This window comes from Amblyomma maculatum, chromosome 10 (genome assembly GCF_055883805.1).
Source record: "Amblyomma maculatum isolate TAMU_Amacu chromosome 10, ASM5588380v1, whole genome shotgun sequence".
NCBI lineage: Eukaryota > Metazoa > Arthropoda > Arachnida > Ixodida > Ixodidae > Amblyomma > Amblyomma maculatum.
In genome coordinates, this window is record NC_139353.1 from 73547702 (window position 1) to 73565954 (window position 18253).

An 18253-nucleotide genomic window follows, 5' to 3' on the forward strand; every position below is an offset into this window, starting at 1 on the left:
CCCGACAGTGTGCGCCCAAAGCCAAGTACATGGCGAAACTGTCAAGAAAACTCGGTTCTAATTTCAGTTTCACCTCAAATGCGGGCAACCATCGTGCCTGTGTTCATCAGATACTGTGATGCAAACGGTTTTCAGCAGTTTTTTCAGGTCTGTTGGATAATTCGAGCTTCCGGCTAATTAGTACATTTTTTGGGCCTCTTGAATGCAGAGTTAACCAGAGTTTACTGCATTCAGCAATGATATGGCAGCTGTGGTTAACCGTATTGCTTGGCCTGGCTATGCAACTCTGCTTGCTTCAGTAATCTTCACTTCCAAGTCAGTGCTTCTCTTACTGCCTGTGTTTTGTGCTGTGGTTTCAGTATGACACCTTACGAATATGCCTAAATGTCTGTTCTTCCATAAAAAGTAAGTACATTTGGCACAAGCTGTTGCTACGAAACATAGCTGCTACAATTGAGTCTGCTAATGAAGAACATGAGCGTAACACAGCTATTAATTATATCCGGATGTTCACAGTAACTGGGCTGACTATAAAATAAATCAAACCACAACGCAGACTTAAATGGTGCACTAGTTATGCGGTATCTGTGGGGGTTGCCATTGGTCTAAGTTAGTTCACACACCAGTTGATGCATTCTTAAACCAACAGAGCATTTTGCAATGAAAAGCTGCTTTCCGTATCCGGCATATTCCAGCCAGACTGGAAGTCTGTAGTGGCAAACGTGGTCGTACCTGCATATATGGCACACGAATTTTGTAAGGTCTTGTCTCGGATGAACGGTAACAAGAGATAGCCTTTTGCAAAAGATCACGCTGATGCGTAGGTGCAGCGGCAACAGCAACAGCCAGTTGCTGCGCCCAGAACACATTCCACATTGTTTGAGCTTTAACCTTCATCATCATCAGCCGGACTATACCCTATGCAGGGAGAAAGCCTCTCCCATATTTCTCCAATTAACCCAGTCCTGTGCTAGCTGCATTCACTTGACCCCTGCGAACTTCTTAACCTCATCCACCCACCCAACTTTCTGCCACCCCCTGCTACGCTTTCCTTCTCTTGGAATCCAGTTTGTTACCCTAAGCGACCATCTATTATCCTCTCTTCGCACTACATGTCCTGCCCATGCCCATTTCTTCTTCTTAATTTCCACTAGAATTTCGATAACTTGAGTTATTTCTCTGACCCACTCTGCATGCTTCCTATCTCTCAATCATTTTTTATTCCGTAGCCCTCTGCGTTATCCTCAACTTAAGTAAAACCCTCTTCATTAGCCTACATGTTTCAGCACCATAGGTGAGTACAGGTAAGATGCAACCCATGTATACTTTCCACTTGAGCGCTACCACTTTAGTGTTAGCTAGAGCCAATTTTTTTGGCTACATAAGTGCAAAGTCACTCGTAGAGAAAGATGCCACTAAAGCACCAGCTTAAATATCAGGTGCTTAAGTACCGCCAGTATACATCCAGAACTCAATAGAGCGTTATAGCTGAGCGAGTTTTCGCGTCCGCTCTGCGCGCAAAACGCTCAGGAGGGAGCTCGCAAGCAGAACGTCTCCTCGTCCCGCTCCCGCGCGAGCCAAGCGGAGCCCGGAGCGGCGCGGCACGCGGGCCTCGTAAAGCCTTCTGGTCTCTTGTCATCCTCACCCCAAGGTTACAGCCCCTTGCTATCAAATAATGTAGTGAAACTACAAAATATGACTTTACTTAGCAGCTCTAGTACAAAAAATGCAGTCTTGATTCATAACTTTTATGCTATAACTCCACCTCTGACCAATAGGTGGCGCGACCGATACCTTACGCTCAAGTAGGCGAGCAACCGCTGGGCTAAAACTCTGTTTATGCGCTATGCTCCACTGGGGTTCCGCTGAGTGGAACGCAAATCCGCTCAGCTATAACTCTCTAATATCCCCGCACGGAAGTCGGCCATAAATGAATAAAATTGATGTCCCGTTTCTATAAGTTAATAGTATAAGCAGCCAAGGAGGTGCTCACCTGGTCCACGCAGGAGTCGTGAATCTCGTTGAGGTTGAGCGTGTAGATGCCCTCTTCACAGCCGAACAGGATGTGCTGGTCTGCACACCACGATCAGAGAAGAGAACAAGGAAAGACATTCGTGAAAACTTGGGCTGGCAGCACAATTGTGTCAGGAGTAGTAACAGGGGGAAGCTGGGTTTGTGCCGAGACTTCTACAGTGCAGTCCACTTACAACAATATATCACTTATAACGATTAAATTATTGGGCATTACCAGTTTTCCCCATTGCCCCCTATTTAAAAATAAACCAGACATAACAATCGGTTATCGGCGGTATATAGGATACAACAATTACTTTACCACCGCCTGACAGATCTTCACCCCGAACATTTGTCTGAATGTTTGATAAAAAAAAAAAATACTAAGAAAAGAACGACGTGAAAACTCTACATAAGTGACAAGAACGGAATGGAGTGGAGAAATCCGCAAGGGCATCGCAATCGCTTTCTGTAGCCGCACAAATGTACGGCTATATCGTCATCGCCATCACCAGTTGTGCATCCAGTGAAGATGGTGCGGACCACAATGACGCCGTGATTATAGTGTTGCGCGATAGCTCTCGAGATGAAAGAGCAGATCCATTGGGATTTCTGGCAGGGTTTCAAGGTTGGAAGCCTCGCAAAAAATACCGGCATTCGCACTCTACAATTTTAAGGGGGGAGGCTACCCTTGAACACCAACTTTTTTATTTCTTGAGGTATTTGAATGAAATTTTCAGGGTACGCTCATAGTACACACATTTGAAGAACTACCAAGTTTCATGGAGCTGGGCTCATCGGTTCTCAAGTTAGAGGAGTATATCAAGATAGTTTACATAGGTCCCTAGGGGCGGGCCTGGAGAATTTGCAAAATGTGCTAGCAGTCTGAAATTTGTTATGGTCATTCCTGGATAGTTTCCCCAGGGCAAGACAATTCCCTTTTTCCAAATTTCCTCTCTGAAAATTTTTAGTACAGCCCCAAATTTAGTGTTAAAATTTACTCCTGACTTAACGATATTTTAATTGACTGCCCCTAATTACACATGAAATATTTTGAAAAAAACGAATTGCCTTGCCCTCAGAATTTTACTTAGGTATATAACAAAAAAAACCTCATGAAAATCCAATAAGCGGTTCTTGAGCTATGACTTTCCCTAGCAGCCACACCGTGCAAAAAATTGATTCTGAGAAAACGGCTCTCAAAGGTTGAGAGAACTATAACTTTTTTGTTTCTCAAGTAAATTTTCAAGACAGGCTCATGACATTAACAAATGAAAAACCACAAAGTTTCATAGAATTGTGCACGCTAGTTCTCAAGTCACAGAAGCATATCAAACTGGTTCGAATAGGTCCTTTATATCAAGCCTGGAGAAATTGTGAAAGGCACTGGCATTGTGCAATTTGTCATGCTGATTCCTAGATAGGTTCCTCAGGGCAAGACAAAGCCCTTTTTCTAAATTTTCTTGCTGAAAAATAGCATAGAATTGGATTTTTTGTTATCAATTAGACCTATGTTGATTAACCAAATTAATTATGACAAATTCCAGACATAATATTTTGAATACATGGGCTTGTCTTGCCCTCAAAACTTTATTCAGGTACATACGAGCCCACTTATAATGGCCCCACTTAAGACGAACACTCGCAATTATCACGAACAAGTCCGGTGCGACCGTCAAAATATACATTAGGGCTATGGCGCTCCGTCGATCTCGGCTACAGCGAACATCTGTGCGACTAGCCGATCGGCTACAGCGAACGCCTTGGTGCCGCAGACCACTTTCCAGATGCTGAGATCCGTCGATCCTGTGCTCTGCAAGCCGTGACAATCGTCCTTCCCGATTCCCCCGCGGCATTTCGCACTAGCATGATGGGCGGCGCAGACGCAGCAAGCGGTTTCCCGGTTTATCTATCGCGGCATTTCGCCGGAGGAACGAGGAGCGGCCCAAACGCGACAAGCGACTTCCCGGGTTATCTTCCGTGGCATAAGCGCCGAAACGAAAAAAAAAAAAAAAAAAGCTAGCCAAGTCTGTACTGAATGCGTGTCGCACCTCAAGGCATCGTGAGCGACCACGCAACGTTTAACACGTTGCACGAAACCGTTCAGAGGGCACGACGAGAGATCGTAAATCCGGCAATCGCAAAAATGGCGAAAGGCGAACAGAACGTACGAAGTATAGTGAACTAGAATACTTTCACTATAGTACGAAGTACAAAGACAGCCAACAACGACAGCAAGCAAAGAGCCGTAGCAGACGACGCGGGGAGGCGGAGACCGACGCGTCAGCGGCCGCAGCAGCCAATAGTAGTCGCCCGATCCCCCGCGTTCTCGCGGAGCGCGCGCTTTGCCCAATCGCAGCCTTGAATTCGAGCGCAGGAAACTTGAAAGCCGCCACGGGGCTCTCAATCGGTAGCAAGCCACGCCTCGACCGCGCCGCCGTCGCCGAGGGTGGCAGAAGAAAGCGCAAGAATTCACAAACAAAACAAGACCAAGATGGCGGCGCTCAGTTCGGCGGGAGAGGAATGGCGCGCGCGCGAAGTTTGGGAATTTTCGGCGCTTGCTCGCTGCTCCGCGGCTGCCGCCGCTTGTTAAATAATTAATTTCGAGTATTTCTACGGCGAGTTTGGAATTGATAATTACAGAAATGGTAGTTTATAAGACATACTACCGGAATATATAATCTTCCAAAAATCGACTGTTTCGCGATTTTTCGGTTTTCAAAGGTCGCGTCCCCCCTTAATGATCATCGAGGTTAGGGATGCCCTGCAGATCATCCAGTCACTGATCGGTTTCATGCACGCAATAAGGACTGCCGCCAGCGTACACGCTACTGGAAGCGATGCTCACAGCAACCGTCAAGCTTCAGCTACCGCTCAAGCGAGCGCGAATTTCTGATTCTTTTTTAGTATGCTCAAGTTATTTTATGGCTATTGATGTATACTGCACTTTACGATGATTAGTGTTCAACCAGACTTTCATCCCTAGTAAGTAAGCAAGCCTACATGAATGGGGAAATGCGTGGGGTGTTTTTTTTCTTTGTTTTCTCTTTTTTCCGCCGGTCCAGGTATAATGATAATTGGTTATATAGATTGAATTTTCCAGTTTTTTCAATATCGTTATAAGTGGACTGCACTGTAGTTTAGTTTAACAAAAGAAAAAAATTTTCGGCCGAATTAAACATTCAAAATTGACACACTTGTACACACACATTACTCTGGTTCGGTTTTGTTTATGGAGTTTCACATCTCAAAGTGATTCAGGCAATGAGAGGTGTCATAGTGGAGGGGCTCCGGAAAGTTCCGACCACCTGGGGTTCTTTAACGTGATGGACATCGCACAGCACACAAGCGCCTTGCTTTTCGCCGCCAATGACCAGCGGCTGCCACAGCCGGGATTTGATCCTACATCCTTCGGCACAGTAGTCGAGTACACTAACCACTACACCACCGCAAAGGACCACACATTACTTTGGTGAGTTGGAAATGGATAACAAGAAGTAAGTTAACAACAACAGGAAGACCTGTGAGAGAGGATGTATACTTTTTTAATTTGGACTTACAGCCAAGCCTTGCCGATACGGCCGCTTCGGTTCCGAAACTAAACTGACCCCAAAAGTGAGTCGTCTGTAATAACGCAATCCACTATAACAAATCACAAAGAAAAAGCCTTAAAGATGACCTTCCTGGTGTGCCATAAGCGTTCGCTTCCTGTTAACATATCTGAACCCTGTCGGCTGATAGCTGCCGAACACGTCTCAATGTTACAGAGGCTACCAAGAGAGCTCTCTCCAGTCATTTATGAAATGCGGCAAATGAATGAGACACATCAACTGCACGTGCCTTTCTATTGCAGTGTACGAAACCTAAAAAAAAAAGGAACAAGAAAAATTAATAAATAGGCTGTCACTAAGGCATCTGAATTTTCACACTGACAGGACACTGTAAAAAAATTAGTGGTCTACTTTGCATTACATCTATATTATTCCACTGCAGGAATGAATACATGTTGGCCCATTGTTCTGCTGTTATAAACAAGGTACATTTTTTATGGAAACTTGCCTTCAATAACGCAGTTTCGATTACAACAAGACAAGGATATATGGAAAAAAGTTTGGTTCCCGGAAACACAGTCCATGTTTCGATATGTCAAACATGAACGGGGGGTCATAACAACACGCAACCCTGTAATTTGAAACTTGACGGCCAACAAATGGTAATGAACTTAAATCCACGAAAACGCAGTAAAAGTCTATCATAGATGTAATGTCAAGAGACTGTAAGGGACCAGATGCTTTTGTCACCTGCTCTCATAAAAATGTTTTCTAAGTGAATGCATTGAATTGAATTGAAAAATTGAAATGAAGAGAGCAGAGTGGGTCAGCGAACAAATAAGAGTTAACATCAAAGACAAAGTCAAGAAGGAAGGAAGGGAAGAGCATAGGCTGGGCATGTAGTAAGAAGACAGGGTAACCCATATTCGTTAAAGTGATGGAGCAGACTCCAAGACAAGGCAAGCCTAGCACGGGGCGGCAGAAAAATTAGGTGGGCTGATGAGATTAGCAAGCTCGCTAGGGTAAGGTGATCTAGAACTGCTGTCACAGGAATGGGTCAAAGGCCTATGTTCTGCAGTAGGCATAGTCAAGCTGAAGAAAAATAAAATTTCACACAGCTTTCCTGTGGCTCTGATGACACTTTTTTTTTACAGCACTGCCCATATTTGCATATTGAAGCTTGCAATGATGATAACAGTTGCAGAAATCATAAAAAAAAATTACTCGATGTCACTACAGTTCACTTGTGGAAATGGCCCTGTCTGAGCTTATCTTTCCATTCTGTGTCCTTTTTGTAGCCTATAAGAGCTCTCCGTTTAGCATGACAGTGGCCCCTTTTCCTCAAAAGTCAGTGATGTGTCTATACAAGCCAGGTTCAATTTTCCTTCAATGTAGTACATCCCCTCAACTAAATGCGCTTTGTAGTTAAATTTTAGGTGAACAAAGGCAGAGACGCTTGAAAGTGGTGCCATGCTTACCCCTGGTCTCCGGATGAATCCAGCTGGTGCTGCAGAGTATCTTGAGGGGACACCCATTGAACACCTTTGAAAAGCAGGCACCCATGTGCACTTTGGGCGTCGGAGGGAGGCCATTGCTCACGGGCTTCTGCTGGTAAGTTGAAGGGAGAGGGCTCATCAAAACGTGGAAGGAATGACACAGCGACAGGCAGCAAGCCAAATACATAATAAGCTACTACTGCCACTGCTTTGCCCTAACGGGAAATGCAAACTGACTGAGCACTCACTTTGTCCCCCTTGAAAAGTGTATTCAAGAACATACAAGGGTGCTTTTTCAAGTTTCACTCCACCCTATACAGCGCTTGGTCCACAGTCACATATAATGGCCTCACCAAGGGCACATTGGGCACCAGGTGGGATCGCCGCTTCTCCTTCTTGCGTGGCGGGGCCTCGGGTCGCGTCACTGCCGCGTCCTGCGATGCGGGGGTCTCGGGGTCTGACAGGGGCTCCTCCTCCTCCCCATCCGCGCCACTAGGGGTGTGCCCCCGCTCCAAGGTGCCCCCCGTTGGCGTCAGGCTGCCCTCCCGTGCATCTTCCACTGCAACCGCAACACCCCAAAAAAATCGAGGGAAGGGTCACAGGGGGACAACAAAGCGACACGTGCTAAAGGCACATTTACAGAACACAGGCGAGCAGTGCTGGAGGTTGGAACTGCCAGGTTTGCAACAATGGGCCAGGTGAACATTTGGCCCCCTTAAATACCACAGTGCCTTTACATGACCAGAATGTCTCGTGGCTCGTGAGATTGTGAGCTAATGACTAAGCTGTGAGGTATATTTTCGGTGGAACCTTGACATTCCTCGGGACATACCCAAAGCCCCCCAAACACAGCGGCAAGTCATGTGCTGCTGTACTCCAGAGGCTCTTGCTTTGGCCACTGTCATGGTTGCCCTGTCATGTTGCCATGCCATGTGCCCATTGCCTCTCATTGGAAATGCATCCTGAAGCAACAAACATCTAAACCAGGCACAAACAAATGCTAACAACGTAACAAGAACTGCAACGTCAACCAGATGCTGATCTGCTACGTGGCCAGACCATCAAATTCAGTTAATGTGACAAATAACTATTATCACTGGGCTTCCTGCCAAAAAGAAGAACATGGTGTGAGGGCAGGCAAGCACCCACTATTTGAGGGTATAAACACAAAATCATGGACATGGACATCAGCACATTAGAAATACAACCTGTGTCGAAAGCTTGCAGCCTGGCGCATATGTTTCTAAGTTGTGTAGTACAGCTCCCTGACCCTCCTGGGAGTCACAAGGTTGAAAGAGGCTCAGGATCAGGACCAAGAAACTGTAATGAGCTGTGTATATTTTGTCCATTGTGTCTACATCAAGTTTATAAAACGATGCATAGCTACAGCAAATCATGGCTGAAAGCTATGCCTGCATTCACTCAAATGTTGATAGGGTGGGTGAACCTTTATTCATTTTCCCATCAATAATAATAAATAATAATAACTGGTTCATAGGAAAGTAAAGGCGTAGTATCTGTCACACTTGTTTCTGTGGACGTCTGAACCATGCCATAAGAAATGGGGGAAGGTGGGAGTTAAAGTGGAAAGAGAGAAAGAGGAGCCACCAACTATATTAGTTTTTTTCTCCAGTGCAAGCAGAAAAGCATCTCTGTTATCGAAGGGTCTAAAGGGTCTACCTCCCATGAAGTCACTACGTTCATCCTTCAATTCTTACAACATTAACACTCTCCTCCCCTTCATTCAGCAAAAGATTTTCCACGATTCAGAAACCAGCCCCGTATGGTGGCAACACGCAATGATAGTTTGAGCTTAAATGAAACTATGAGAGGAATTTCCACCATAATTTCAAAACTGACGTCTACAAATCTGACATCATGTACTCACATTGACAGCATCTTAATGCCATTAATGCCAAAGACGTAAAATGAAGACATAAAACATTCCAAAGCCAGAGCGCAGCCAAAGACATCAGTGTAATAATGTGAGAACCATTTTCAAGAACTGGTTTCTCAATAAGTGCTTTTTTTCTTAATAACTGCTTTTTAAAGACCCTTTCTGAACACAAAAACATGCCTGTCACATATTGCACCACTACAGCCCTGACTAATATTGACAAGCTACTTGCAACTAATACTAATGTTTGTCCCTTTCATGCATCAGGTTGTTTCTCAATCATCAACACCAGGCCCATTCCAATGTTGACTGCACTGAACTCATAACTGAAGAAAACAAAAAAAATGCTTCAGTTTTATTTTTTTCATGAAGTATGCAGTAAGACCCACCAAAATATGTTTCTTTTTCTTTCTTTTGCAGAACCTTTTTGCTCGTCTAATGTATTGGATCATCTTATTACTTTTTCCACCATGATCCACCAATCCAGTGAAATTTCAGTGCACACATAATTCATGCCAATATATAAGTGGCCCATACAACGTGGTCAAGAAAATTCTAATGTGCTCCAGCTAGGGGGTGTGTGTGTGAATATGTAGTGAAATTTTTCCAATACGAATCAAATATGAACATGGGAAAAAAAATGCCTTAAAATATCAAATACCTGATCAGAGAAAACAAAACAAAACAAAAAAAAAAGATAAGAAAAGAGAAAAAATTGTTTGCCTTGCTTACTTCAGAATTCACCATGGTATATTTTCGAATAAAATTAAACTAGAATTCCATGAAAGTGTACACTCTACTGAATAATCCAGTATAAATGTTATATGGGATTTTGTCGCATTTTGAGGCTGCCTCACTGCAGTGTCCGTACGGTCGAGCATTCTGGCGAAGCGCACACTGCTGTGAATTTGAAAATTGCTCGGTGCAGGTAAGTTTTGAACATTAAAAAACATCGAATACCATTTTTTCAAATACGAATCAAATAACGGGCAGACTCGATTTGTAGTGGCCCCCCCAAGCCCCCAAACAAAATTTCCAGTAAACCTAGCTCCACTGCCAGTGTCCCCAGTAAAACCAAAGCGGAAAACTTGGTGGTGACAAACTGAACCCACACTGGCTTTTCCAATGAATTACTCCAACAAACCATTGAAACCACACACCATTTTTGATCTGTGGGAGTTTAAAAAAAAAAGAACTCATAGCCAACTACACTTCATCAGCACTTTTTTTTTCCTGAACTGCAAGATATCCAGCATGCAGAAGAGGTTTACTTGAATTATTCCGCTGCACACGAAAGCACGCATTCTATGCTGTTCACATCTATATCTCGTCTCTTTGTAGATACTTCCACACTGACATGACCGTGCCATTCTCAAAACAGTCTTGCCCCGAGTACTCTCATGACCGTGTGCCTGCGACATTCTTTTTCCAAGCCTTGCAATGCCGTACCTGGGCTATCTCCTAGTATGTCGGTCTCCAGCATGGCATAGCTGGTAGCGGGCAGCCTACCCGCAATGGGAGTAGCCTCCAGGGTGCCGTCCCTGGCGTCTCCCTGGTTGTGGAGGAGGACCCCATGCCCATTCTCGTGCGGCGGACCCGACGGCCACGGCTCCTGTGGGACACCACAGCAAGGTGAAACTAAGATTCATTGATGCAGTGATGAACTGTACTTTTCTATTGTGATTCGTGTGTTGTGCTCACAATCCATGCATCTCGTAAGAAGCAGCTTAAAACCTTCCTTCCTTCCGTTTTTTTTTTTTTTCTTTTTCAGTTTTTTGACATTATGCATCACTTTTCAGGTTTCATCTGTGTCCCGATGGATTCTGGTATGCTTAGAAAACACTATTTGCTCCTCCTTTTTTTTTTTGAAAGTGAGCAATCTAGAATCCTGCTATCAAGGAAAAAAGGTTGCAGCAATCTGATATGCATCCTTAAACTTGTGTGCATCGCTGAACAGCTGTCTCCTCCGAGTTTGCCTAAACTAACCATCGTTTGTCAACAATGACTCTGGCACAACCAAGGAACTAAGTGCAGTGTGTGAAAGAGCGCCAATTGAAACCTACACAGCCACTGCTAACTTGACTGCACCCCAAGTGTGTAACCTACTATGTATTGTTCAGCCAGTGACTGATACTAGTACAGAATTCAATCATTTGTTACAAAGGTAATGCTATCTCTTTTTATGTGTTTATATGTCACAGTGACTGAGCTACACATGGAACTCTACAGTTTTGGAGAGTAAATTCAATGACGATGAAGCAAATTTTGCAGCAAAATTCAAAATAATGGGGGAAGCAAGTTGTCTGTGGAACATAAAACTTAATGCACCTGACACTTGCTGTACTTCCTCGCTTTACAACAGATGGCGCTAGGCAACACACTGTGAAGCACTAAACGGTTGCACACATTCTACGCAATGCTAGGTTAAAAGCCACCTCTCTTTCTTTTTTTTTTAATCACAGCGCACAGCCCTGTACGACCGCAACCAGACGGCACGCTTGATTCTCGCCGTACGTGCCTGACGCCGCGGTCACGTGACCTCTCGTCACTCGTTTCTGTACCTCCTGTCCCAAACAAGGCGGGCGATAGCTCGGCACCCAGCATTGTCCCCATTTCCTAACCAGGAGGATGGCTGCCATGACAGAAATGCCACAGGACACGGAATAAAACAGAAAAGAGAACTTCAACCTATAACCAGCCAGAAATTAAGGAAAGCGTTTTAGTAGGTAGGCCACTTTCATAATGCACTTTCCCTCGAGAAGTGAGGGAAAAAACCTCTCCCTGTCACCATGCTAAAGGCTACTGTCATGAAAATTAAACAGAATCTAATTACAGTGAAACAGCGGCACTCGTCACCTGTAGTGAAGATTTAAATAAGAAGTGGATGCACTAAACTGTGCACACATAAATGGCATACTAGCTGAGACACTCAAGACGCAAGAGAGAATTCTGCATTCAATGTCGGCACCGTCACAGAGGAGAAAGTGAGACTACTCACTGCACTGTCGGCCTTGTCCATGGGTAGCGTAGCCCTGAAAGTGCAAGAAAGCCCAAAGTAATGTAAAGAAGTGCCCCGATATGCTTCAATGCAGCTGCATTTCCATGCAAGACTCTAACTAGCAGAACAGAAAGCCTGTACAAATCAAAAGGAATCAATGCACAGATGACAGCTTTCTCTCTGTAACGAGCAGTTAAGGGTGCCTTCTAACCTGACAAACCACACAGCTAAGTGTGTTTGGCATAAACTGATGCGCTCAGAAATGTTAAAAGAAAGTGTCAGAGGAAGTACAAGTTGAGTACAAGGGATACGCTCACTCACACGCTGCTCCAAGATAGGTTTGATCCCGTTTCATCTTATATCTCTACAGTAAATGAAAGCAAGGCTAATTAGAGCAAACGGAAGTTGAGAGAGGAAACAAGCGGAAAACTGGCTAACAAGGAACCTCATAACGTCATGCCTCGTATCTTGTGTTACAAGCGCAATCAGAGTACTAGTTAACAGTAAGGCAACACTAACGTTTGAGCAAGGTAGGGGGCCCTATAAAAGCAGGTAGATGGCAAAAACAAGTGATGCAGTCATCTACAGTCAACCCTTAGAAGCACACAAGCAAAGAAAATGTGCACAAATGCAAGTGTTTTGCAGTTTGCAACACAACACACAAAGAAAAACAGGCCAAAGCCAAGGCCAGAACTGGCTGAAAGCAGAAGTGCAGTGAACAAGAGCAGAGATGAAGTGAGAGATGGCAAGTAGCAATGAAAAAAAAAAAAAAAAAAAAAAGCACCATGAATGCAAAGGCATACCAGTGTGAACTTCAAAGCACAGCGCGTGTGAAAGCGTACAGCCCCAGAGATGTTAGAAGCAGCATTACAGTGCACTGGATGTTATAAGAGGCCTAGGAGCCCGCAGGAATGCCACAAGCCAATCACCGCAGTTAATTAAGCAAGCAGTGTTGCCAGCAAAAGAGGAAGGCAAACAAGAAGCGAGAACACACTTCAGAGGCAGCAAAGAAAGCAGTAAAGGCACGTGGCTTAGGAAAACGTGTACAAGGCAACAGGACAAGCAGGCTGTTGACACAACACAAATGATTAATAGAAACAAGCCAAGCCAAACAGCGAGTTGGCTATGAGTATAATGTGCAAGATAAAAAGAATGTCACTTCACAGGTAGGTAGGTCGGTCAAACTGCCTCACCCAAATATCTCAGATCTTAAAAGCAGGTTTGACAATCAAGCCCAAAGGGCACCTAATGGGAGACAGGCCTCCAGAGAACACAAAAACCGTGAAAAAAAAAAAGCAAAATTGATCTTTTTCTATAAAAATGACATCTTGGAAATCTAATAAGGTTGTTCAGTGCAAGAGGGAGGGACATGAAGTGAACAACAAGTAGCCCGGTTAATAAATTTAACAAGTAACATTAACTGGGAATATGGAGGCATGCTAAGCACACATTAAATGTACCCAAAGCAGTTTTCAAATGAATTCCACTAGTTAAGAGCTGCATTCTATAAACGTTACAATAACAAGCGTGTCTTCTGTTAAATCTTTGTACCAATTGCATTCTGCAAGAAATTTGCAAGAGACAAGCCTGCAAACTATGTGCATTATGGAGATTTTAACTAAAAAAGAACCACTTTTCTCATTTTAGCAATAAAGCGTAAACCTCTGCTTTTTATTCCTGCTGGCCAGCCACGACAGACTTCACTGAACGAAATGTTCCTTTACACACGTTTACAAAAAAATTTCTGCTTCAAGCCAACTAGAGTGCTAGTAAAAACAAAGTAATGAATTTCTCAATGTTGGCTATATTCACAATATATACTGTAAACATTACTGTCACCCATATATCCATTAAGTTTTCGGCTATCCCTCTTTCTTACAAGAAGCTCATTGCCCAGCAGTCCCTGAAGCCCAGATGCGTCAACAACTAGCAACTTGAAGATGTGTCCAAATCCAGACAGCAATTCTAAAAGTTGAAGTAACCGAAGAAAATAAATGCCACAAAATATACTAAGAACATTAAGTGCTAAGGCTGACCCATCCAACTGGGCCTGATCATTTAATTAGATGGAAAAATCAATTACGGTAGCATGATAATGCAGGTCACAGAAGAAATGCATTAGTTCACAACGAAAAACTTCTCTACACTCGCTGAAGGGAGCTTTCTAAACCTTAATGAAACATGCACTATCAAGCTCTAAAGGTGAACACAACCAAAAGAAACTAAAGCAAGAAGCCAAGCGCATCATGTTTCTATCCTCGCCCGTCCAGGCAAATCACACTATATTGCTGAACACAGTGAAGTTGTTCACAACTTGCAAATATTGCAATAGCACAAAAAAAAAAAAAAAAAAAAACGAATTAGAAGGAGTACAATTCAGTCTGCTTTGAATTCATAACTCCCAATTTCATCCTGCAAGCATGTAAAAGGCTCAGAAGAATGCCATGAATAGTTAGAAGAGAGTACAAATTACCTTGAAAGAAACACAAAACATCATTGAACAAAAACTTCTCAATAAAACTTCCCCCGTAAGTAAAACGCTGAACACACAATCTAAAACGGTATTGCTTCAAGACCATGCAGAAGATAACCCATTGGCCTTAACAGCAACCCCAACCCAAGAATATCACTAGCACAGTACACGACCAAACAAGTTAGCACAATGGTTAGTTGCCAACCCACGTGCACTGAATTGACAGAGAAAGTACACACACCCACGTCTCCATCGTACATGCATGCTACTAACGAAGGCAGATGCACAATTCATTAAGTGCCATTGACATGCCGACCTATGAAAGCACAACTGTGCATAAATTTCTCGCTGCATATCAAACTACACTTCCGGACAGCTTTATGCGACTATGCAGCCGAGACTAAAGGGGCGGAGATTTGGTCCTGGTGCTACTACATCAGCCATTCTGGCATAATTGGCCTCAGCTATGGTTTCGATTGCAGTTCTGCCTTTACTTGCAATAATAGTTTTCGAGCCACCAATGATGCAAAAATGAGCTTCCTTATGTTAATGAAGCCTTAAATGAACGTAAATTTGCAGTTAATGAATAGTCCACGCTAAGTATGTTGCCCAAACAAGCGCACCGCAAAAGCGTACTGAAGCCGGTGGGTAGTTGCAGCAGAAGACCCCAACGTACGCTTGGCCGGATTCCTGACAGATGGCGCAACAATCGCATTTGCATTAAAGCCCCTCAATGAACGTAGTTTATTGAGGGGCTTCAATTTGCATGATGTTTTGTGCAGATTTTAGAACATCCTGCACATGTTCTATTATTCCAGATCAAGGATCCGCAAAATTTCTGAAGAGACTATGTTCCGCTAAGCAGTGAATTTCGGATCTGTAGCTTTGAGTGCATAGCCACGAAACATTGTCCGCGAGTATAGTTGCACAGCCAAACAATGTTACGCAATGAGTGCCTCCCAGTGTTGGCAACCATCTCCCAAAAATGCAGCGCAGACCATGCATTTCAGTCAGTACAGACCCTTCACCATATCAATTGTAAAGAAACGATAAATTAAGCTGTGAGACTACAAAATACAAAAAGAAAAACATATCCTCTTGCTGCCTTTCATAGCTTCACATTGTTCCTGTGAATGTTAATATCAATTTTCGTGTTCATGTAACAAAGCACCAGGTTATGTTAAGGATGCAGGAGATTTCAGGCATAAAGTTCAATTTTCTTTACTGCAAAGCTTGTGCACTGCTATGACTAACTTGCTGCGTTGCTGGGAGGATGACTAATGATGCAAAACTTAGACCGTACAATCTATCGGCGTCTGCTTGAGATGCTACACATCTACAGGTAAAGAGAAAATGTGAAAGGTCTGCTTGAGATGCTACACATTTACAGGTAAAGAGAAAATGTGAAAGCACATACTAATAATTCATTTTTTTTTTTCCTGCCCGTGCACACAAAGCAAGGAGACCTCCACCGGCTTCAGACCATAGGTCCACATGAACGAAAGCATCTTGGAGCACAGCAGCAAAACAAGACTCGAATAAGGGGCAAAACAAGCGAGCGAGGCCACTGCTTCAAAGCACAAAGTCAGGAAGCTGCAAAAAGCAGCGCTGGCAAAAAAACAACAAAAAACAAAGCAGCATGGCATCAATTGCTCTGGCACGACATTCAAAGCAAAAACTGCGCAAACAAAGTGGCCGAGTACCCAAAACCAGATTGTGCCTCAAGAATTTGCTCAGTTGCAGAAACAAGACTTCTCAGCTGTCACTAAAGGAGCGGGTCTAGTTTTCACAGCAATAGAGAACTTAGAAACCTCTTGAAAGTGCTTGCCCTTTCAACTGATCTGAACAGGCCCGGACTGACACACTGCAATTGAGGATTATAATATGTGGTCCTTAGTTACGAGCTCATCGTGTTGATTTCATCTGGTAGCTTTCCTTCTGCATCTGCAGCCTCTTCAAGTTTACTTCTGCAAGTAGTGTTTCCCCGAAGGCTTGAGCCGTAACATGTGCAGCCAAAGTAACGCTACCAACAGCAAAAAAATTTAAGCTAGCGAAACCCCTGAAAAAAAAAACTCCGTGACAGCCTTTGCACAGCATAACGTGTATGACAAAGTATATGTTTTCATAACATAAACATAAATTCACCTCACGTGAAATGTATAGCGATGTAAGCTTCACATAACATGAAATATATACATGTCCACATGTAGTTAAGTTCGTAACATGGATATTAATGCTCTGTAACTGTGAGGGCTTTAAACACTGGCCACAAAGGAAAAGGCACAAATGTGCTTGGTTGATTCACTGCTAGGCCCACAGCATTTGTCACTAGTTTACTGCAGAGCATGAAGCCTAGTAAATTTGAACTGAAGAATCTGAGATGGGATGAGATTATAGGCCAAATACAGGTAGAAATATTATTAACTGCGGAATTTCTTGCTCAACAAGAATACATAATTATAACCAACAGCTGACCGGCCAAGAGTATGCTTTTCATAAACATGGTATAAGATCATGATGACGTGGTCGAAGTTGGCTAGGGCAAATACTTGCTAGCTCAAACTGAAAGCCAGCCCCCTCCAATGAATGCATTCTGTCGACTTCATCTTATGACATTCACCATAACAACTAACTATAGGGTTAGCTTAAGCTAAAACCCCCTCCAATGAATGAATTCTGTCCATATCGCTTTATGGGATTAACTATAACAACTAACTACAGTGTTAAGTGACAGCTGCATGGTTTCTGGTACCGGAACTGGTGAAACAGAATGCAAACCAAAATGAGTGAGAAAAAAAAAGAAACAACTGTGGAGGAGGGCTGGACTGATGAACAGGTTGTTAGTGTTGTTAGTGCAAGACGTAAACAAGACCAGTCCAGATCCACCCCGCACCCGTCGCTTGCATGAGGAGGAAGCTGTGGAGGCAGCGTGCAACAAACGCTTACTGTTGCGAGTACTTGAGGTCCCGGTCAGACAACCTCTCAGTGTGACCCCTGCACGAAAGGCCGGCGGGCGCACTGTGTGAGCACCTGCTCGCACACACAGCAGCACATGCGTGCGCACGCTGTGAGAAAAAGAACGTCCACACACACAACAACACCACCTGTACGAAAAGGTCACACACAAAAAATTCAAGGTGTGCACAGGGGCTATTGCATTAGCTTTGGTTGGCTTGTTATGTGGATTGTAATTTGCATTACTGACTATGACTTGAATAGGGCTATGACTCATGTCACAAGTCATTGTGCATTGTCATAAATGCATCACAGCCAATTATTCATGACTTGATTTGGTACTGGCTCGTTATGTGAATACTGGATTGGATTCTTGGCTATGACTAATGTGGCTAGTCATTATGCAATGTCATTAAGGCACTAATGCCAAGTTATCACATCACGACTGGATTTTTGTCTTCTTTTTTTTTTCTCTTATGTCAATTGTGTTGGATTGGCTTTAGATATGTCTTCTGGTCATGCATTCCGCGGACAGTCACTTTCGCCTTAAAATGAAAAGTCCCCCAAAAGAACCCGCAAGACGCAGAGGAAAGCCCTCACACGCTGAATAAATGTTTCATGCTCACAAAAACGAAGACAGTGAAACCTAAAAAATTGAACGACAGAACAACAGTGCAAGGAAACACCAAACGAGAACACTGAACAAAATCAAACGGTGAGAACACGTCACAGACATCATCAAAGGACCTTGGGCTTCTTCACCAGGGACAGAAGATGCTGCCAGAGCACATCACAAGACTCATACGGAAGTTCTGCTTCTCCAGAAATTTTGAAAGTGAGTTTCAGAGCTCTCGTATTGGGCATATGGAT

At 43.7% G+C, this 18253-nt stretch overlaps 1 protein-coding gene across 11 annotated transcripts in view; it reads right to left on the bottom strand.

The window, feature by feature from the left end:
- The window catches only part of hppy (MAP4K3-like protein hppy), a 168827-nt gene that overhangs the window by 34120 nt on the left and 116454 nt on the right, over positions 1 to 18253 (bottom strand). For 3 of the 11 annotated variants that reach the window (XM_084582969.1, XM_084582966.1, XM_084582962.1), the window contains 6 exons: positions 17375 to 17458; positions 11956 to 11989; positions 10407 to 10569; positions 7414 to 7619; positions 7043 to 7172; positions 1994 to 2073 (listed from right to left, as the gene is read on the bottom strand). In XM_084582969.1, coding sequence (XP_084439095.1) covers positions 1994 to 2073; positions 7043 to 7172; positions 7414 to 7619; positions 10407 to 10569; positions 11956 to 11989; positions 17375 to 17458 — 697 coding nt within the window. The remainder of the gene's footprint in view (positions 1 to 1993; positions 2074 to 7042; positions 7173 to 7413; positions 7620 to 10406; positions 10570 to 11955; positions 11990 to 17374; positions 17459 to 18253) is intronic. The other 8 variants (XM_084582968.1, XM_084582964.1, XM_084582970.1 and 5 more) reach the window with 4 other exon arrangements.